Here is a 22,401-nt window from a genome sequence, read left to right on the forward strand (position 1 = left end):
TCTTCCCAGAAGAGTTGAAGCTGTAAGAGCAGCAAAGGTTGGGGCAAATCCATATTAAACCCTACGGATTAAGAATGGGATGTCATTACCCTTCATGTGCATGTAAAGGCAGGCGAACCAAAACTTTGGGCAATACAGTGGAACTGAACTGACAAACAATTAAGCAGAAGGTAACGAGCAGGGCGAGACCAAGACAACGCACACACACACACACAAAACAGAGCAGAGCAGACTGAATACTTCATCCGCCACTGTATATATCAGAGGCATATTTGAAAGCTGCACTGTTTTCTCCCACAGATGTACACTGTGCTGGATCATCAGCCACGTTACTGTAAATGCTGATGCTCCACAGGGGCATTTATATCTTAAGAAATGTGGCAGGAAACAGATCCAGAGGCGTTCAGGGCTACAAGCCAGATGGAGAAAATATATTGGCTGTTACAGTCCGCACTACTTCCTGCAAGAAACAAAACAATCTGTCAGACTCGCTGTCTTCTTCTGTTTCTGCCACCCTTTGTCCTCAGATATCACCCTTTCCTCTCTTCTCTCCCCTCCCTTCCCTTCACCCGGGGCTGTCTCGCTCTCTTTGTCTCCGTCCCTATAGATTTCAGAGTCATTCACCCCAGGGCCCCCCTCTCGGCTCGGCTCGGCTCGAGGGGCCTTACCGTGTCACTTGACAAACAGTTGCACACAAAAATCTCCATTCACCGGCGTACAAATGAGCAACTTTGTCCAAAATATTCATGAATGCACACACAAAATTACATCAGAGAGTTTGTAAACACACACAGATCTACGGGGTCCCACTCATTATACACACATTTTCACGCATGAATCTGTCACGCTTCCTTCCTTCCTTTACATGAATACATGAAATATATCTGACTCCTCCTGCTGGCTGTCGGAAGAGTCACAGAGCTCGCTGCACACATCTACATTTAAACTTTTATTGCCTTAGCTGTAAGACGTTCACAATTAAGATTTTTTTATTTGTTGCGTGAACAAGCCATCTATCTATCTATCCATCCATCTATCTGGACAAATTTGCTCATTACTACAGTTTTTCTCAGTCGCTTTGGTGCACTTCAGAATTGTTCAACCACCGCATAATCTCATCACTTGTGCAAATCATAAAAACAATTTCTCAGTTTTGAACTAGATATCTGTTGTGATGTGGATTTGGGACGGTAAAAAAGTAACTGTGAATCCTGTCCAATCTCTTGCAGTGTATAACTTTATACTGATATGCCATATTAAAAAAGCGCAGCCTTGTGCCAGTTCAATCATTGTCATCAAAACGTTAGCCATCATTTACACCAAAAACCACTTACAGAGTACGCTGTTATATTAACATCACGACTATCTTGTTCGTAAATTGTCAATGTCATTCTGAGGCACTGACATGTTCAATGACACAAAGATTTGCTTTTAAGAGATAGGCTAAGGATTTTGAGCAGGTTAGGGCCTTTTGCAGGTAAAACAATGTGTTGTGCTGTTTGTACTTGTCATGAGGCCCCGGCTGTGAGCTTGTTCTGGGAGCTGGGGGGCGTGCCTGCTGCGGGCTCTGCACTCACCTGAAACCCACCCTACCAGCAAAAATACTTAACATTTGATGAGCTGAAACCAGTTTCGAACAATTAATGACTATTTGTTTCAGCTGTATCTGAGATAACCTGAATGTGTTGATATCTTTTTCTTTACAGTTGTTTTTGATTTTGTAATTTTGACTGTAAATGTCACAAGCTTGATTGTCACTATCTTAAAATCCTTTCAAAAGCAGTTCATAGTTTTGTAATTCCTGTTATCTATTTTATTTCTGGCAGAAGAGGTCCTCCAAAGAAGGGACTCTGCCTCAGAGTCAGCATAAAAACACAGATCTCTATAGCATCTGAACAGTTTACTTCCTGTTTGCTTCTATGCGCTTTCACTCTGTGATGATATATACAGATCTGCGGACTGACGCATGCGCATCGCCACCAAATGGAACAGACTTGGGTACAGGAAGTCCAAAATGGCGATGGACGGAATGATGTCCACGTCTTCGGGTCTGTCATACCACAATGCCGGGGACTTTTACCCCAGAAAGTTCGGCCCTAAGCCCGACGTGGTGCCGTCCGGGGTGACCGAGAGGAAAGTGGGTCCGCTGGATAAACCGGACATGGTGTCGGTGGACGTTATTAACGTCAACGATTCAGGTTTGTTATGCTAACAGGCTAACAGCTAACAACACGTAGCCAGTCAGCTGGTTCTGCTAACTGAGCTACCAGCTGCTTGTGAGTTCGGTTCGTTTCAGCAGGTTATAACAACAGTACAGACTTTATCATGTCTTTAACCGGCAGAGTTTAGCCGTCTTACTGCTTCGTGTGGCCCTTTTGGGGCCCTGTAGCTTGTTGGTTAATGTTTGTGTAAAGCTAATCCAGCTAACTTAGCTAGCAGTCAGTTTAGGAAGTTTGAAGTCTAAATGAAAAGCTAAAACTGCAGATAACAAGTTAAAACTGGAGCAAACTAAAGGTCACGTTTGTATTTAATTGGTTTGTATTTGCACATTTTATGAAGACATGTCAAGAAAAGAAGTTAGAAAAGTTGTTTCTTTGTCAGTAAAGTCTGTCTGGTAATATGTCTATATTATTTATTATCATTACACTTCAACAATCAAACGTTTTACAACACCCCCCTGTTTCTTGTTTGTATGTAAATCCAAGTAGTTCAAGTCCAGTGAAGAACCTTAAATGGGACAAAAGTAAGGAGCAAACTGCCAAAGTTAAAAACAACATTTACGTCACCAAAACAGACATTTTTAGATATAAATTATGTACCCAAAGAAAAAAAGATATATTTAACTGTTTGTTCATCTCTCTTTTTTAGGCCATTATGGGGCTGTTGAGTTTTCTATTGGACTGAAACGGCAATCAATTTTAGTATAATAATACCAAAAAGTTTAATTCTCTTGTGCAATCATATGATAAAGATACTTTGCGTCCATGTATCGTTATAGTATGGCCATATCAACCCCCCCCCCCCCCATCCCTAATCAACAGGTGTGTCTTCATATATATATATATATATATATATATATATACATAATATTGTACAGTTAAAGCTTCTGAGTGTATTAACAGGCTGTTCCAAAGTGTTTACTGTAAAAATGTGTTTCAAGGCTTCTTGTCCTTCCACTGCTGCAGAATAACTTGAAGTTGTCAGCTAATGAATGAATAAATGTAATGTAATGAAAAGCTAAAACAGCAGGTAACAAGTTAAGACCCCGGCCCAGAGCAGTCTGTAACGTGGCCATGGGGGTACTAGGGTCCATAGGTTGTTTTCTGGAGTTAAGTTTGTGTTTGGAAAACAGTAAGCGCATTTCTTAAACTGCAGTGGATTACCTGCAAAAGCCCGTAACTTGCTCAAAATCCTTAGTCTATCGCTCAAAAGTAAATATTTATGTCAGTGAAAATGTCGGTGCATCAGAATGACAAGTCCTTGTGTCATTGTTTAGAAACACGATAGACAAAATGTTTACAATGTTGGTAATATAACAGTGTACTCTGTAAGTATTTTCAGATGTAAACTATGACTAATGAGAAATTGCTTTTATGATGTGACTAGATGATGACGTGGAGGTTGAACAAGTAGTTTTGAGAATTTCAATTATGATCTGAGAAATGCACCAAAAAAAGAAAAACTGTAAATACTTGACGGATCAAGAAACATCAGCTCTTTGATGCTAAAAGAATATAAATATCAGATACTGATATGAAACGTTGCTGTTCATTGGTTTACTGACCCCAACACACACAGAAATATTAAAAAAGAATGGGAACAAGGTTTCTCCCAGGAAATTGATTAGCAAAGATGCTAACTGCTGCTGAGATCCTGTTGCATCTCAGCGTAGTTAACAGATGTCGTCTCTCTCGTTAAATTTGTGTCCTTTGATGTGTGATGTAGCTCCTCCGAAGCTTAAGCCTCATTTTCAATAAAAATGTACAAATTTATTTTGAAATTGGGGATGGAGCTTTTTATTTCACCAAACTACAGAAACCTTCCGTCAGTCAGGTCGTTTCCTGGAGTTCAGTGTCACGTCTTCCTCGACCTCAGGTTGTGTTTGTTGTTGTTGTTGTTACATATTGACGGTGGTTTTTTGTTTTGTTTTCTTCCACAGACGTCCACATGCACAGGAAGAAGCATGAGCACGACACGTATGTCTTGGTGAGTGTTTATCGGCGTTGGCTTTATCAGTTAAATGGTTTTCAGTAGGGCTGAACGATTTTGGAAAATAATCTAATTGCTTTTTTTTTTTTTTTACAAATAGATTTTTTTTTTTTTCCCAATATTGCGATTTAATATGTGATTAATTTTAAGCTCTTTACCTTCTGTATTTTTCAAAACACACAAGCAGTAAATCAGTGTATAGTATGACCAACACAATATGAGATTTATTTTAAACTAGGGTTGGGCGATAAGGCCAAAAATGTTATCACGATAAAAAATTCATACCATTAGATATTGATAATTAATAATTGTGGTTTTAAACGTTTCTTTATGGTCAGAACATGACAAATACTTGCCAAACAGCGGATCACTTAACAAATCTGAAGAACATTCAAAACAATTAAGATAATTATATTGCGATAATTATCTTTATTGATTTATTGCCCAGCCCTAGATTAAACATACACTGTTCGTTCTTGTGGGCCAGGCCTGTGTTATGATGAAATTAGGTGATGCATGAATTATTAATATGAGCAATGCTGGAGAAGAAGTATAATTTTAATAATATGAGAGAGATCATTTCAGTCCAGTTATGGCATTGAATAATATAATATCAGGTCGGCCTACCTAAGACCACAGGAAGTTCACCACAGTGTGTTATACAGTAAGCGCTTAATACAAAACCCACAGTTCAACCACCAATTAATGCGTCCTTATCTCAGTTCAAATCTTTCCCAGTAAGCAAACAGAAAATACTCCGTTTGATGTTCAATTCAAAAGTTGGCCAACGAAAATACAGTGTGACGCCTCTCGTGTTTAATAGACAAGCTTAGTAATTCTCCGACAACACCCGAGCTTCTGTCAAGCTTAGGGCCGTTTTACAACAACAAGTCAAGATACAGCGTAAGGTGCTGAGTTGATGCTTCGTCTGCAGACTGCTTTACTCTGGCGTGTCATGTGACCAGAGTGCAATCAGAGCCTTTGCGATTAGAAAACCTCGTTGCTATGATATCGCAAATGCAATTAATCGTTCAGCCCTAGTTTTCAGGGATGATCACCATCTTTTATCTCCTCACCTCTCCAGTAGTGCACACGCACACAGTCTCACCAAACTAGGGACGGCAGTGTTTCCCACACATAGGCTTTACTTGGGCCGGCCGCCCCGGTAGATTAACAGCCGACTCAGACTCTTTTATGCTGAGAAAAGAGGTGGATGCAAATCTCGGCAAGTAGCCTCCAACATCTGTTCTGCCTTTTCAGACAGAAGTGGTTATCGCCACATATTATTGCTAAATCTCAAGGAATGCTACTTCTACTAAGTGTAATAACATATTAACGACACTGAATGACTAAATGTTCAAGAAAAATATACTTCAAATCATTTATCACCATTGATGACCCCTAGTGTTGTAGTCAAGCCCGCCCAAACCGAGACCAAGTCAAGACCAAGACCAGAGTTTATCGAGACCGAGACAAGACCGAGACTTTTAGGGACTGAGACCGAGTCGAGACCAAGACCAGTTCCCCATTTTTGACACACATTAAAATGTGGAACGAGATAATAGTGACTTTTCAAATTTGTCTGATAGGTTCATGTTTCCAATAAAACACCCATATACAAACACTAAGAGCTGAAATCAACGTAAGCATCTTTATTCAACACTCCTTTTCCGCGCTGACCATCGCGGGGACAGTCGTTAACGGTAACAACACATTTTTAATTAGGGTTATTGGTTGTTTTTGAAGCAATACATTTTACATCCAATCAAAGTTTGGATGTTAACAAATAAATCAGACAATGCAAAAGCAATTTATTGATATTCCCAAAGTTATGGTCTCGACTGGTCTTGAAATAAAATCCCTAGTCCTCAATGACCAAGACAGAGTACAAATGTGGTCGAGTCCGAGACGAGACCAAGACCATCAAAAAGTGGAGTACTACAACACTAATGACCCCTACAAAGAATATTCTAGCGTTTAAAAGCAGTATGTGGACGTGCATGCAATTCTGGGCAGGTATGCAAAATTTAGTAAACGTATAGCCAGACCTTACTCCACATTTATGCCATGCCATTGCTGGAGAAGGTAGGAAAGTAGGTAGTTGGTAACTAGCGGTCCAGACTGCTCTGCTGATGAAGGATTGCAGCGAGATGTTGTGGTGGCGTTCACACTATAAACAGGAACTTTATTGCCCATCTCACAGCGTCGTAGCCCAGCTGAACATAGCACACACATGTTTTACTGAGGCGTAAAGCCTATTTATACTTCTACGTCACTGCCGTAGGTACGCCGTAGCCTGATGCACACGCTTTTCTCCCCCGACAACTCTGCCTGTGGTTGGTCAGTACTCGTTGCCTCCATTGGTTTTGAATGTTCGGCCTCAAATTAATTTTTTGAATTGAACTTTCAACCAGGAGCAAAAATCAGCCTTTAAACTGAAAGAAATAATGATTTGACATTTATTCTGATAATTATTGATACCAAATGGTATTATTTTTCTAATCCTGATAACATTTCTGGCCATTTATGACGTGCTCCTCCCCAGAAATGTACACGTCACAGCAACGCAGACCGCAAGAACTGTGATTGGCCAGCCTCGTGGCATCGCATTTCCTCCTATTTCCAGCTCATCCTTCTTCTGCCTCGACTGGTTCAAGAGTCGGTCAAACCATCTCCTCCGACGCCTTCTCTCGTTTCTGCGTTTTAGTAATTTCACTTAAAGTAACTGCTGTTTAACATCGATAAGCTCCAACATGATCCGCTCACATTCAGTCGCCATCGTTTGTAGTTTGTGTCTACACCAATGAAGAGGTGGCAGAAGAAACTCAACACAGTGGAACATAGAAACCCCACCGCCAACCAGTGTTTTAGTGGTGTAATTGCAGATTGACGCAGTTTTAAACAAGTTTAAATGCTTACGACAGCATGTAACCCGTGCCATCGGCTACGGCGTAGACTCAACGCAGAAGTATAATTTGGTCTTTACTACCAGGCAAAGAAACAAAGGAAAATATATATTTTTACGACAGGAGGATTGTCACATATACTACTAGTTTTTTTTGTTTATTTAATGACTTTTTGAAAATACGAAAACTATGACCCATCCCTGTCCTTGTAGATTGTGGTGCAGTTTGAGCAGAGAGAAGTTGTGTGATTGAATAAAGAAGTTCTTCTCAGTTCACTTTCTCAGGTACTTCTTTAAAAAGACTGTGAAGGAACGTTATCTGTCAACAACATAAATGCTGTTGATGCAGGAGACGTTCCTTGTCATGTTGCCGGCTGTAAGTTTAAGTGAGTGAGTGAGAAGTTCCTGTTGAGATTTTGAGTCGGCGACGAGCACGGCACAGGATTGTAGAAAAACGAGGGGTTTTAAATCCAAACATTTGATTTTAATCACAACAATTATTACTGGTACCTTGCACGTAAAGTAGGTGGTAAAGCAGGAAATCTCTTAAAGTGGGCCGAGTATGCTCATTTCCAGCTCCCTATTTTTATTCTGTGATTCCACCAGAGCAGCTTTGCATGATTTACAGTTTAAAAAAAAACAAACATTATTTATCTTAATCTGGTAACAAGTTCGCTTGATGCACATGAGTGCTGGAGGCTTCACTGCCTCATAGTCTTGCCCGTGTGCTCGACAACATGACGGCTTTAACTTTGCTTGGATAATAGAGAGAGATGTGGCACTGAATCTGATAAATAAAGACAAAAATTTGAAAAATGACAGACGGAGCAGTGTAGATATGATATGATCGGCCCTGCAACCTTCAACGACTTCTAAAGAAAATTTGGAAAATGATAAAAGTAAAATTTCCGCAGTGTGTTTTGTTTGTTTTTACAGTTTTTAACTTTATATTCAACAGTTTGATCTTTTGTTGGTGTAAAGGGATGGATCATGTCTATGCTTTACTTTAAACAGTAAGGGACATTATTAAAAGCCATGAAATGCTGTTAAAAGTTCATTTGATAACTTTCCTGCACAACAACACTTTTACAGCTTTAAAAACAATCCGTCTCGTGTAAAGAGACCGTGGTTTTGAAATCCCTCAAGAAAATGTAATCTCCTGCAAATATGTTAAATATTAAAGCAGTGCTCGGCGATATGACACATCACAATCAATTTTATTTTCTTATCATTCAATATCGATAAATGTCAAATTACTATTTCTTTCAAGTTTAAAGGCTCACATTTGCTCCTGAGTGAAAGTTGAAGAAAACGGATGGTTAATTGTTGTTTTAAACTTTTTTTAATGGTCAGAACAAACACTTGATGCCAAACAGTGGATCACTTCACAAATCTGAGGCAGAACATTTAAAACAACTTTGATAAAATCTTTTTTAAACAAATATGCATGAGAAATCTTTTTTCACTCCCAAAATAAATATATTAACAGAGAAATAAGTGCTGTTACTTTCATTAAATTAAAATCAAACATTCATTAAACATAATGTTATATTGTTTTGGAGAAAGATTTCAAATGATCAAAAAAATCATTATTTTATTGCCCAGCCCTACGTTAAAGATCATCTTCCTACACTGAAAAATGTCTCTTTGAGTCACAGTTTCCAGGCCACTTCAGCTGAAATCAGTGTTGTACCCTGACACACCACCTGGGGGCAGTGTAGGTCACACTTTGCAGCCACCTCTTCTTCACTACCACAGACCTGATCAACCTGAGTGAACTTGGATTAATCTAAATGTTATTTTTGACAATTGTACAGAGTTAGTTTCTTTCTTCATCAGCTGGAGTTTTTTTTTCTCCTCTCACATTAAAAGTCAAGCTAGTTTTGATGATGATTATTCATGTGTTTTAATTTACAGGGCACCATTCATCCATTCAGGAAGACGCACAGGTCCGTGTTTGGAAAATTTGTGCAAGAGCTCAGGCTGGTCTCCTCAGATAGACGGGTAAGTTTGCGTGTGAGATGAAATGCATGCTACAAACTACATGTCACACTTTCATTCCCCCCTTTATGGAGTCAGATGTGGTCCTCGTCATCCAAACCTCGTCTTTGTTACCAGTCCGTAGTTAGCGTCTGGAGAATCCTCGCTTTATAATCCCATTGTGCTGTAAGCTGGTTTGACTCTTGTGTCTCAGAGTAAAACCCAAACACCTCCAGTAATCCTGTTTTCCTAGCAGGTCATCATGTTCCAGTGAAAAGCCCATGAGCTGAAAGCTGGACGACTTCTTTGTCATTACAGGCAGCTTCCACCTGTAGTTTCTGATCTGTATAGTTTGTATTTTATTTTCTGCACTGATCTGAAGGGCTTTAACGTGTTGCATGTTGTCTTGTATTTTTATGTTGCTGCTTTTATTCTTGAGTTGGGACATAAGAAGCTCTACTAAGAAGTACAAAATACAATGATCCTTTAATGCAGTTTAGTATCAAACATCAGCTGTGATCTTGGATTCATGTCAGTTACAGTAAATTCCAATAATAATATTAATAAAATTGTGGTAAAACCTACATAGAAAGCAGGGCTGCAACTAACAATTACTTTCATTATCAATTAATCTACTGGTTATTTTTGCCTAGTCTATAAAAGTTGAAAAATGAGCGCTAAGTGACCTCTTGAAATTTTTTTCAGTCTGATAAATGACAAACAAAAGCAGCAGCTCCTTACATTTAAGAAGCTGGAACCAGCAATTGTTTGACTGAAACATTCAATTATCAAAATAGTCTTCTTTCGATAGACTTAACTTTTTCAACCACGTTGATTTTAATTGAACAAAAGTTATTTATTTTGATCACCTTGCTTTTCCCTTCAGTTCCCCACACCTACACCTCTGATCTCCAACTGCAAAAACACCTGCTGCCCCCGCCTCTTCCTCTCACACTCCCTCCCTGTATGTGTCTTCTTTGCTGACTTTTTCATCAGCAGTATGTTTTATAATATCACAGAAGAGACGCAGAACTCGTCTTTTGTTGTTTTTTCTGTATTCCAAGCAGCAAGTGCGCCGCGTGTGGACGATACTTGTTAATGACGTAGCCTTACTACTCGCGTCATTTTCTGCGTATAGTCACTCGCTATGCAAACACATTGCACTGCTGTTAAAAGACCCGACCCTGTTGCTGTCACGTACATGTCCTTTGATGAACGAGGAGAGGAAGCTAGAAAAGCGTGATTTACCGTGCTCACACAGTGTGCAGGTGAAAATCATTTGTTTTGCTTGATATTAAATAATTGAGGGAAATTTTAGTCGCAGCGGTCTCTGGGGGAATCCTTGCTAACACCGGATGCAGCAACGCTTCAACGCACACAATGCGAATCAACGTATTTAAGTAATCGATTACGTTGATGAGTCACTCCAGCCCTAGTGGCCGCTAATATACATGTGGTGGCCGCTAATATACATGTGGTGGCCGCTAATATACATGTGGTGGCTGGTAATATACATGTGGTGGCCGATAACATACCTGGGTGGACGTTAATATACCTTTGGTTGGAACGTCTCCAGGTAGAGAACACTGGTACAGAGATTTTTAATCTACTTAAATACACACAACGTCTAGTCCAGTGAAAATTAGGCCTTCACAGCATTTTATAACGTTAGTTGTAAATCCTGTACAATTTAAAGCTGCACTTCTTAGCAGTCAAACAAAGATTCCTGCTAGTGACCAGACTGCACTACATTATGGTGATTTAAATGCCAGGAAAAGTACTTCTGTTACTGCCGGCTGTGTCTGCCTGATAAACATAAATTAAATATTCCTATCTCAGAGACAACACTAAACTCACTGCTATGAAAACGAGGAAGAACAACAGAGTTTGTCCTAATTTCCCTACTCAAAAAACATGTTTAGTTCAAATGTTTGGAATATTTATTTTTCTAAAATTAGAGTAGATGGGGCGGGGGAAGTAGTAGTGAACGATGAGTCACAACAAAACAAGGACAGATGTCTGAGCTAAAAGTGCAGCTGAACAAGACCGGGATGTAAAAATTAGAGTGAAAACCCTGGAGACATGATAATGAAACGTGAAAGGATCTCAGACATGATTGTTTTGCGTGTGAGTGTGTGTGTGTGTGTGTGTGTGTCAGCATTATTGTACTATAATCCACTTTGACCACACACTGGCAGGGGGTCTTGCTTCTCCATTGAGCTTTGGATTGGATTACACAGTGCCGTACACGGCTTAGGGCCCAAACATAGTTCAGACTGGCGAAAGTTCAGACGTGCTTCCTCAGTCTTGTTGCCTTCTTCTCCTCTTTCCCTTTTGTTTTGTGAAATAGAACAAAGTCTCGTCATCATCACGAACAGTTTGACTGATACAGGAGTTTTTACAGGCTGATACTGCAGCGTATTGTTACACCAGAGTCGCTGATGATATTTTTGTGCTGAAAGCTGTTTTCTTTAAATCCGGATGGCTTTCACATCTGGACTTTCAGACTTTTCATTCGTTTGATCCGACCCAAAGTTACAGGTGTGAAACCTCCCCTGGACCACGGTCCACGCCAAAAAGATGAAATTTGGTCTGATGAAAAGAAGTAGTCTCGGTCCGGAGCAAACTGAACGATGGTTCAGTTCATTTCTAGTGTGAAAGCATTTTTTTTTGGATGGTTCGAACCATTTACAGGAAGTTCCAGTGGTTTACTGTGTAAACCGTAAACAAACAAATGCTCAGAGAAATGCAATCATGTCGTCATCGTCTCTGACATGACGCAAGTATGTCATGGTTAGAGTTCTTTAGTGTGGTCACATAATTGCAGTGTGAAACCAAACCAAAACCTTCCGAATATATCAAAACGTGAACTTCGGTAGGGACCTTGGACTTTCAGGTGTGAGAGGGCCCTTAGATTGAAAATCCTCTGAAACAGTGTTTAAAACCATTAGGAGACACCAAAGGTTTCAGTATGCCTGAAACAAAGGTCACGCCCACTTTATGCTCTGATTGTTCAGGTGTGTGTGTGAAGGTTTGTCTGTTTTCCTTCGCACAGAACTGCTTCTGTCATTTTTCATGTCAACAACGTGAAGATAAAACCGAGGGCAACTGGACTCGAGTGAAGATACTCGAAGTAGTTACGCCTCTCACCCAAGAGGCTTCTTCAGTTCTGGCTGGGAGTCCAAGCTATTTAATCCTCGTGGGGTCGTAATCAAAATCATCGATATCGCTTGGACACCATTCCTCACTTAAAATGCTGTCCTTTCAACCCTTTGCAGGAAACTTGAGTGGCTCCGATGTGCATTCAGTCAATCTTGATTTTAACCGTCCTTGTGTAACCTGGATGGCACGAGAATCTTCAGAGACATATTTATATGAGACATCAGTTTTGCACTGTGCCTTCGTGTGTTTGGCATTTGGAACAGCCTTTAAACATGATGCGGCGACTCCCATTGTATAACCAAGTTCGTTTTAAGCACACTGAAACCTTAAAACAGCTTCTGAAAGCAGACTAATGAAAGGATGTTACGATCACCATGTTGAAATGCAAAGTGAGCCCCTTGCCTACTAATAAATAGAGGAAACTTTGGCATATATGAGACCATAACATAACCCTTAACTAAAGAGCTGCAATGGTTTATTGATTTACTGGTCACAGCTAATTTATTAGTTTAACAACAACTTAATATAAATATTTTCTGGTTTATTTCCTCCTCCTGTGACAGTTTACTGAAAACAAGGACGTCATTTCGGACTTCGGGAAAAACTGATCGATATTTTCTGACATTTTATCGACCAACAACTAATCGATAAATCTGCAAATTAAAATAAGTTGCAGTTCTAATTAATTTGGGGGGGGGGGGAGTGCCAAATCAGCCCTCTTCATCCTCTGGGGTTTACACATCACCAGGGTCATAATGAACTCTTGCAGAATTACCCAAATTATAACTCTTCAAGATTAAATACACAACCAACAAATTCATGTAACCTGACAGAAAACCATATTTTCGGAGCAGCACTGAGAATTGTGATGAACTTTCTTCGCCGTGTCCGTTGTACAGTACATGTTTACAGTGCTGGACACTGGTGCTTGAGCTCGTCAGCCGCTGTGGCAGTAACAAAATGTCCTGATAAAACTGGAGCAGAGACATCAGGCCGTCAGCAGAGGGAAGACATGCCTGGAAGACAGGAGAGTGAGAGGACCAGGCGTCATCTCGTTTCTGCTGCAGCAACTGAGTTGGAAAACTCCTCTGTCCGCGTTAACAGGCCGCCGCCGATTCATTATGTAAGTAGGTTTATTTTGAGAGGAGAACACGGCCACCCTGGAGACACAGAGCCTCCGATTTGAGTAGACAAAGAGCGTACGAGGATGTTTTTAGTGTTTTCATTGCCACCAGGATCTCGCCCTTCAGGTTTCAGTGTGATCAGAACAATCCCACGAATCCCCCTGCACACACTCCCAGCTCGTTATAACGACACGGACTTCTCCTTCTTGCTTCCCCTCTCGTCGTCAGAGGCGAATATGAGTCACGCCTCCGCTCAACATGATGACACACATTTTCCCGGCACAGCCCGATGATGCACCAGCATGGCACGGCGCTCAACAATGATGTAATCGGGCCTGGCGCCAGCAGGGGCTCCTTATTTAATACAGTACCTGGTGACTGAGCCGCTGTACGGGCGCTGCAGCTCTGTCACTCCAATGTCACATGTAACCTCAATATGTTGGCAAGCCGTTACGCCGCCGGACAGCCGTGCGACGTCGATGACGGACAGACGGGGGCAGCAGAGCGTCAGGATTTAACAACCGTGCACTCTCCTCTAGGCGCTGTGTGCATGTGTACGTGAAGAGGGGTTGGGGGATTGGAAATGTTTTGGGCCAAGTGCTCTCTCTCTGTTTGCACACAGACGCATGCACACACACACACACTGTGGGTCTCCCATGCCTGTCGCTGGCTAGTGCTGTCACCAGACGCCCCAGTGCTGTCATAACACAGCACACCACAGTAATTGTAGATTTCACAGCACTCGGCGCTCCCCACCACGGCATATGACTCCAACACGAAGTGACAGGCCAGGGCGCACACACACACATACACACAGCGTTTCCTTGTTCCATTTCTTGTCTCTCTTTCCTCTGACACACACAAACACACTCTCTCTCTTTGCTCAGAGGTTTTAGTTATTAATTTTTTTCTTCATTGAAAATTCTGCTGAATCTACATCCACGCCGATTGGAGCGAGAGCAGCGTTGAACGGATCTCAGATGCAGATCGTACTGAGCTAAAATGAACTGGTCTGCGTTACACAACAAGACCTGTCCTGTTAAGATTTCTTTCTGGTCGCCGTGTGAGTGGCGACTGCTGTCTCTCAGAAGCCGAAGAAGGAAGCAATGTGACCTCGATGTAACGTCCCTCAAAACCTCGTAGGAAGGCGTTTGTGGTTGACTTCGACGCTGGAGACTGCAGTTCACATCCTGTCTCATTCAATGTTGGTCTCTTTTAACCAAAGCCACAATGTTCTCCCTAATCGAAGCTAATCTAGCCTTTGCAGCCGCTGCATTCAACAGACTTCCACCTATAAATAGTCAACCGCCTTCCTTAGGTAGTAGCCTTGGTAGCTTTAATCAGAAAATAGCAAAGCCAAAGAAAGTCACACATTTTTAACACACTGTACTTTATAGTGCACTTTTGAGCTCGTAGTTGTGACGGGACTTACCAGAAACAACAGAAAGGCCAGCATACATCTGTGGGTTTTATGTTGACTTTAGGTCACTTAGCATGCTCACATGGTCCGTGCATTAAATTAGGGATGTAATTAAGTTGTGTGCAACCTTTTTACTGACGTAACAGTTAGATGGTTCATGCTGGAAGACAAATTATTTCTTATTTAAGTAAAAGGACTTGTTGAATATATATATCATAACAGGTTTATACATATTTGCATAATCCATGAATAGACAATATAAACATCACAGTTTATCATAGTCAATATATGTATCATGAGGATGCATGGTTCTGCATGTACACTCATAGATTAATCCAGAACATGATTAGTAATTAATTATGAAGCTTCTTAATAGCTCATTTTCAGAGCTGCTCTTTTCAGCACTATAAGCCTGTTTTCTGCTCTCAGGTCCTCTGAAAGTGACCTTCCCCATAGCTGGCATTGCTGCGGTGACCTGTTTTCAGACTGCAGTAACCACTTTCAGTCGGAGAATTCACCAAATCCCCGGCGTAGCGGGTCGACCAGAGGGCAGAAAACTCACACTCTGCTCAGCCAGAAGCCAAAACCCAGCAGCCTCCCAGTCAGTTTGTAGATTTGGATTTAGATTAGATGGCGGCTGGTCACCTGCCAGCGTGTCTGCTACAGGACGCTGACTGACAGTTGGGGAAACCCTGTTCTGTCCTACTCAGCCTGTGAAAACAGTTGTATAATACCGGCTCTGCAGGAGCTTTGTGTCGTCACGGTTGTCTACATTTGGGCTTGTGGACAAATTTAACTGAAACCCTGTATTGCAAAACTCTGATGAAGCTATAAAGGTCTAAAATTACTGAATTTAAATTGTTAATAAAGTAGAAAAGCTGCTGCTATGGGTCTGGTTTATTTTTTTCCTGCCCCTCTCTGCTTTGCATTTCATATCTGTATATTTAACACGTTCATCTAGTAGTAAATTGTCTTTATTTTAATTTTGGCTTTTAAATCTGTCTTTAGATTCAATTTAAAAAGGTCTTGGAACGTTTTCAGGTCAGTTGAAGAACAGAATAAACATTTGTTTTATTTAATGAAATGAAAAATAAATTAACTAAACAATTATTTACTGCAAAAGAAAATACAATGGTACATGCCATCAGAGCAGAGGCCGAGAACACTTCCTCTTCTAACACCCCTAACCTCTTACCAACATCTTCTATCTCCTCAAAATCTCCTCTCTTGCATTGATAGCACTATTTGTTAACTCTTACTTCTTTCCCTAGGTATTTACCTCATTGATGCTGTATGCATTATTAGCTTACTAGTATGTATTGTCACAGATCTCCTACTTTATCGATCGTCTGTTGAGGCTTGTATGTTGATCCTTAAATGTTAAGTCACTTTGGATAAAAGCGTCTGCGAAATGAGTAAACAAGAGCTTTAACACTTTAACAGAGAAGTTGCAAAATCTTTAAAAAGGTGAAGAAAGAAAGAGAGAACTGTCTTCTGGATTGGGAATAGTGGCAATGCATCATGGACTAGTGTCTTAACCTTATTACAGATTAGACATCACGGTTGGTGAGATCAAAAGCGCAAAATAACGTTTATGTAGTGATAATAAAGAAAGCAGAACTTTGGAGCTTAACGGTCTTTAACAATTTAACTCCGTGGCACGTTTAATACCGGGTTTCGGTACCCATCCCTACTTGTTAATGCAGTGTGCAAGAGCCTTGGGCCTTGGACCCTCTCATGGGGGGGTCCGAGGATGTTGTGCTCCAATAAACTATTTAATCATAAACCTGTCGGATAGGTATAAGTGGCAACAAAAGTCAACAATTTTATTTAATGTTTTTCCAAAAGCCCTAAATCAAAGAATAGAAAATAGAATAAGTATTTTCCCTAATATTTTATGGTTTACTTTTAATGGACACATGTAATGTTTTATACTTTCTGTGAATATATTTCAATTAATCTTATTTCCATCCTGTATAGACGCCTTATTTTGAAAACCGGACGTTGTCTCATGTGTATCCTCCTCGTGCTCATACTCTTCATAAAGTCCGACCCAGTGTGATAAATAATGTTGTATGTGGTTCTCGTACGGCGCAACATGAAGACTTCACAGCCTCTCTTTAGTAGGACTCTCATACTAAAGAGACAAACTTTTTTATAAACCTGTCCTGCCCGGCAGCCTGGTGTAGAGTACGAGGAGCTGGATACCATATTGTGCCAGACAGGTTTTATTTAGCAAGAGTATTAATATACTCTGTTTGTCTGTTATTTATTTGTCACCGGGCCAGACGGGGGACAGACATGGGGATGGGCAACAGAAACACCACATAAACAGAGGGCAACACCTGCAAGTTTACGGGGAGGGGGGCTGGGGACAACAGGAAATAGCAGAAGAAAACACCAATCGCAGAAAGCAATAAAACCTTCAAGAGAACGGGGAGGAGAAAAACAAACAAAAACAAAGACACAACCAGCAGCAATAAACAGCTGACATAGAAAGACAATTTAGAGAGAAATCAAAACGAGAAACAGTCAAGCAACATAAATAAACAACACAGCACCGCCGTGAGAGTTGAAATAATAACCTTCTCACAAACGAGTGACAGAAACAGACCGATAACGTTACCGTAGTTACCTCAAAAGAAAAGTGGTTGTCTGGAGTCGGACGCCAAAGTGTGTGAGCGTGCGAGCTCACAGCAGCGCCCGAAAAACACAACGTTAGAGGTCTGAAATGTTATTATGAGATGTGTAAAAATATTTTCAGTCTAATTTGAAACTAATACGTTAATGACCTCAAACAGGGACATTTCTGTACTGACGTATTTTATTATTTAGTCAGTATGATGTGATTTTGTTTTCTGTTTTCAAAGCAAAATGTTACGTTGAATGATATCCCTCCCGTCAGCCCATGTGCATAATGAATGACCACTGTTGGCCCTCGACCCACAGCTTGGGCCACTCTGCTCCCTTTTTGTTGTTGTTCTTTAACAGTTCTTTTGTTTGTTTGTTTGTTGTCGTTTGCAGTCGTGGAGGATCCTGCTGTTCGGGGCTCTCAACCTGCTGTGTACCGGCTGTCTGCTGATGTGGTGCAGCTCCACCAACAGCATGGGTGAGCACGCACACACAGGAGACGCACACACACAGTGACAGAGGGAGCTGCAGATAGACACATGATAGACACGCAGAGAGATGTATGCCGACTGACAGAAACACACACATGCAGGGGGGAAAAAAAACACTTTGAGACATTAACAGGCGGAGATACCTGTCTACACACAATAAACGCAGATTGACAGTTACACACACGCACACACTGTATAGTTCAAGCGTGTGTGTGCTGCAGCTTTACACTGTGAACAAGTCTTTAGGAAGTGTGTTAGCAGCGTCGTCTCACCAGAGGGGTTCAGATTGATCCTGCTGCTGCTGGTGTTTGCGTGTGTTTGTTGGTAGGGGTTACCTCAGTCAAAATATGGCACTTTAAAGGGCATGTTGAAGAAACAGAGTCCTTCACAGCGTCTGTTTTCCCCCTCTGGCGCTACAATGCAGAGAACACATCTGTCATATTGACAAGCACGTTTTTGTTTAGTTTTTTCCTTCCCAAAGTCCCCAGCTGCAGCGGAGCAGGAGTCGTTTGTTCCTAACAGTAACAATAATCTTGTACTCACCAAGTTTATAAGGGAAAAACATCACCTCACTTTCTACAATCACCCTCTTCTGGCCTCCTGGTGCCACAGCATTACAGCTTTTATGGGATCAGCATTTCTTTATACAGCCTATGGATTATACTCCTTGATCTCTGGGGGGAGGACAGGGCTATTAGAAGATCTGACACTTGACCGGACCGCCAACTATTTCTTTTATTTTCTGCTTCAGCCTCCTCTTTGTTCTCTTGTTTGTTGGTTTGGTGCTAACGTACAATTTTTGTAATTAGCTCCTAACACTAGAAGCTTTATTTCACGGGGGTGCTGCGCTAATTAGGCAGGCTGGCCTCTGAGCCGGGAAAGTTGGTGACTGAGATAAGACAGAGAGAGACAGAGCGACAGTATCTCTGTTTGAAAAGCCACAGCCGGTCTTTTTACCCGACGCTGGTTGGGGTAAAGCTGGACTGCCATGTGAAATGAACTCACATGGTTGCGAGATAACGCTGCAAACTTTTGTTCTGTATTAATGGAATCCAACATATGTGGATATTCTTTGCGCGTTGATCTCTGTATGAAAGTGGCTACACTTACTCTCACTCTCCCCTCCCCCGACTCCTGTCCTGTCCACTAACGCCCACCCCCTTACAAATCTACGCAAATCAAACACAGGTAACATGAAATTAACATAAAACAGCAACCAGTGAACCGACTTAATCCATGTATTACACAATTTTAGATCCCTTGGTACATCGGGGATCAATTTAAGTGCGACACACAACAAACAAGAACGCTGGGCTGCTGCGTCAAATAGATATTACATGGCGATCTCATGCACCTGCCAATGTGGCGGGTAGCCTTCCAACGGAAAATCCACACGCATTTGGATTTCCTTCCTAATTTCCTTTCCTGGTCCCTGCCATTGCATTATTTTATTATTAGGACCTGAAGGAAGACTGCCCTCTCTTGGCCCACTCTTCCAGCAGAAACGAAGGTTTTCCTGGAGGTCTGCCATCCAGGTACTAGCCGAGCCCAAACCTGCTTAGCTTCAGTGGTTTAGCATAAGTAAGCTACACACTTTCAGTTTGACCACCAAGTAAGGTTGTTTACATAATCTGGATAAAATGTTGCTTACTTATTGCTGGTCCCAGCTCAACTCACCTCGACTCGCTTTTGGTGCCCCGTCCTCCGTTTTCCATTGCAAAATATGTTCCTGGGAATCATAGCGACGCCGTGCGAAACTGCCGTGACGTAATCTTCAACGCAACATATAGGGCTGTTGCGGTGAACTAATTTCCCCTGCAGTAATATGTTGGGGCTCAAAAAATGGTATTATCACATTTTTCATCAGTGAAGTAATTTGGTGCCATATAGCGTGTTTGTGGATCTCACCTCACTGCACAGCGAGCCGCTAACAGCAGCTTTATGGTCGGGGCAAGCTAGCTGCTGGGTCCTAGTCAACAACATTGCCAAGCAAACTCATTTTTGTAGTTTGACCGTGTCTTTTTCACACATAACGTACCGAGGCCTCTGCGTAGCCCTGTACCCTACTCCGTCACCTACATGTACCTCCTCAAAAATGTAACTACACGTCGAGACGACGCGGACTGTAGGAACCGTGATTGGTCGCCCGGGTAGCCTTGCCTCTGAGCCGACTCGAAGTGCCCCGTGCTTTCAAGTAAATTTTACTAGCGGCCAAATCAGCGGCAATAACACGGTGGATCAATATATATGACCGTCACAACCCGAGCGAAATGACTCGTTTCAGAATGTGATCCATTCGGTTGATAACTTTGACGCAGGAGTATAAATAAAACTTTAATCCAACATTGCTGATCCTGCTAGCCACATTAGCCACGCAATATGCTAACCAAGCTAATAACCAAGCAGTAAAACAACAGAAAACACAGCAACACTTATAGCTTCCAAGTTTTAAGGTCACGTACAGCCCATGGCGATCTGACCTTGAACCCTTAAAAAGCTTGTTAACAGCTGTGGAATTTTTGAATCACCAATTTATTAATTTAATACGCCCTGAAGTGTAAAGTATGAACGTTGCAGTACTTGCCGACACCACACGCCGGAAGAAAAACCAGGAAAAGAGAGTTTTTGGCTTTAAAAATGTCGTATATATGCATGAATATTTGGTTGTCAGTAGCTTCCATAGATATCAGTGTTGATCTGAACTGTGTGTTTGTGTGATCCAGTGGGCTGTGTGAGCAGAGCAGCAGCACTTAAAACCATTTCTCTGCCTCAGCTGAGCTGTCCACTGGCTTCACTACTGACGATGTGACGAGCTTATATTTAGGACGCTGAAAGACAAACACACTCAGACTCGCAGCTACAAACACAGGCAATGCAAGGGAATGGGAGAAGTGTGCAGACTTTAAGGTTAAAGATGAAATAAGCTCTGTGGGGAAAGCGCAGATGAATGAAATCAATTAGGGGTGTGACGAGCGGGACATTGGGTTCACCAGACGAGATGATATTTAAACACTATTTCTAAGAAATCAAAGCTGAGTTATATGCACATTTTTAGTATTAAAAAGTTAATTTTCCTGCTTTTTTCTGCACCAATTTATGGTAAAAATGTTTTTAGTTATCTAAAACAAAATGCAAAATTCACGTGACAGGTTACAATTAAACCTTAAACCTCTAACAGAATTTAATGTATTAAGGCTGTCAGTCATTCTGTGCTGCTCCTGTAACATCATCCCTGCTGAGTCATGATTTAGTCTTCCCTCTTCTTTGTCTTCCTGTTTGGGGAAGTAACCTCTTTAAATGTGCATGTGGCTCCTTTTCACCTCAACAATAAATGAATTAATTTTAATTCAGTTACAAACTCCTGGACTTCAATAGCTCCTGTGTTTCAGCAGCTTTTCTGCACATTCAGAATCTCTACCACATATCTGTGTTTCATCCTTTAATGAGAATTCATAGTGTTTTTTTTAGAAGTCTACCTGCTAAATGCTGCGCATTACGTTATTGCTCCGCTTGTAGTATCCCCATTCAGACCAAAACCAACTGAAACACAAATCCACATACAGCATGTCCGATAAAGTGCAGCTTACAGTCTCAAACAGAGCAAGGTTGCGCGTCAGTTTCACATTTTCAAATTGCAAAACTGTACCAGTTATGTTTCCACTCTGTCACAACTGTCTGGACCCAAAACACGCCAGGTGTCCATTTAGTAGGCCTGATCAGTTATAGGGAGTCTTTTAGAGCCAGTAGTTGATTGTTGAGTCAGGTGTGATTTATGGCGTGTTAAGGTCAAGCTTTGGGTTTATCATCAGTTAATTTGATTGTAAACAGGCAGGTGTTTCACTGCCTCGTTCACCTGTCTCTCAGCTGAACGAGGCGGCGGTAGTGCCACATACAGATGTGCAGTGAGACTGAGTGTTTATGGTCAGCGAGGCTCGTGTCTGCCACCAACATTAAATCCTCTCAGGGATTCCAACACTCAGGAAAATGCTGCCATGAAAAGAACAACATGCAACCGTATCCCCGCTGCGCTGCAAATACTGCAGCACAAGCCACACACACAAACACACACAGAACGGTGGCGTCGGGTGTCGTGCAGACAGGAAGCGGAGGACGGAGGGATCGAACAAACAGGGGGGAAGGCGACACCGCCGTCGATACCCGGCCCCTATGAGAACAACAGGAGCAGACAGCGGCCCGGTCTCAATACTGTCAGACTCCTCCTCGTGTCTACAGTCTCTTTACTCTCAGGACCAGATTTAATGCCGTAAAACTTAATTTGTTTTCCAGAATATCTATTATGACTATGATGATAAAGATGTGTTTAATAATATCAATGTGAGGATTCAGGTATTTCATTTGTTGGGCTAATCAAAGAGGAACAATCCTCTTTATTTAATCCATTAATTATTTCTCATGAGAGTTTCCAATAAATTTACTACATCACTAAGTAAATTACTGTAGTGATATAAAATTACAAAT

General features: G+C 41.4%; 1 protein-coding gene across 1 annotated transcript in view; it reads left to right on the plus strand.

The window, feature by feature from the left end:
- Positions 1–2,002: 2,002 nt before the first annotated feature.
- Positions 2,003–22,401, plus strand: part of slc30a6 (solute carrier family 30 member 6) — a gene marked incomplete in the record, with an annotated part of 262,873 nt that continues 242,474 nt past the window's right edge. Inside the window, 4 exon segments of the mRNA XM_038730405.1 lie at positions 2,003–2,198; positions 4,160–4,206; positions 9,032–9,118; positions 17,825–17,909. Of these exon segments, the coding sequence (XP_038586333.1) occupies positions 2,015–2,198; positions 4,160–4,206; positions 9,032–9,118; positions 17,825–17,909 (403 nt within the window).

This window comes from Micropterus salmoides, unplaced genomic scaffold (genome assembly GCF_014851395.1).
Source record: "Micropterus salmoides isolate LMB-PRFRI ecotype aquatic unplaced genomic scaffold, ASM1485139v1 Ms_hic_scaffold_2, whole genome shotgun sequence".
NCBI lineage: Eukaryota > Metazoa > Chordata > Actinopteri > Centrarchiformes > Centrarchidae > Micropterus > Micropterus salmoides.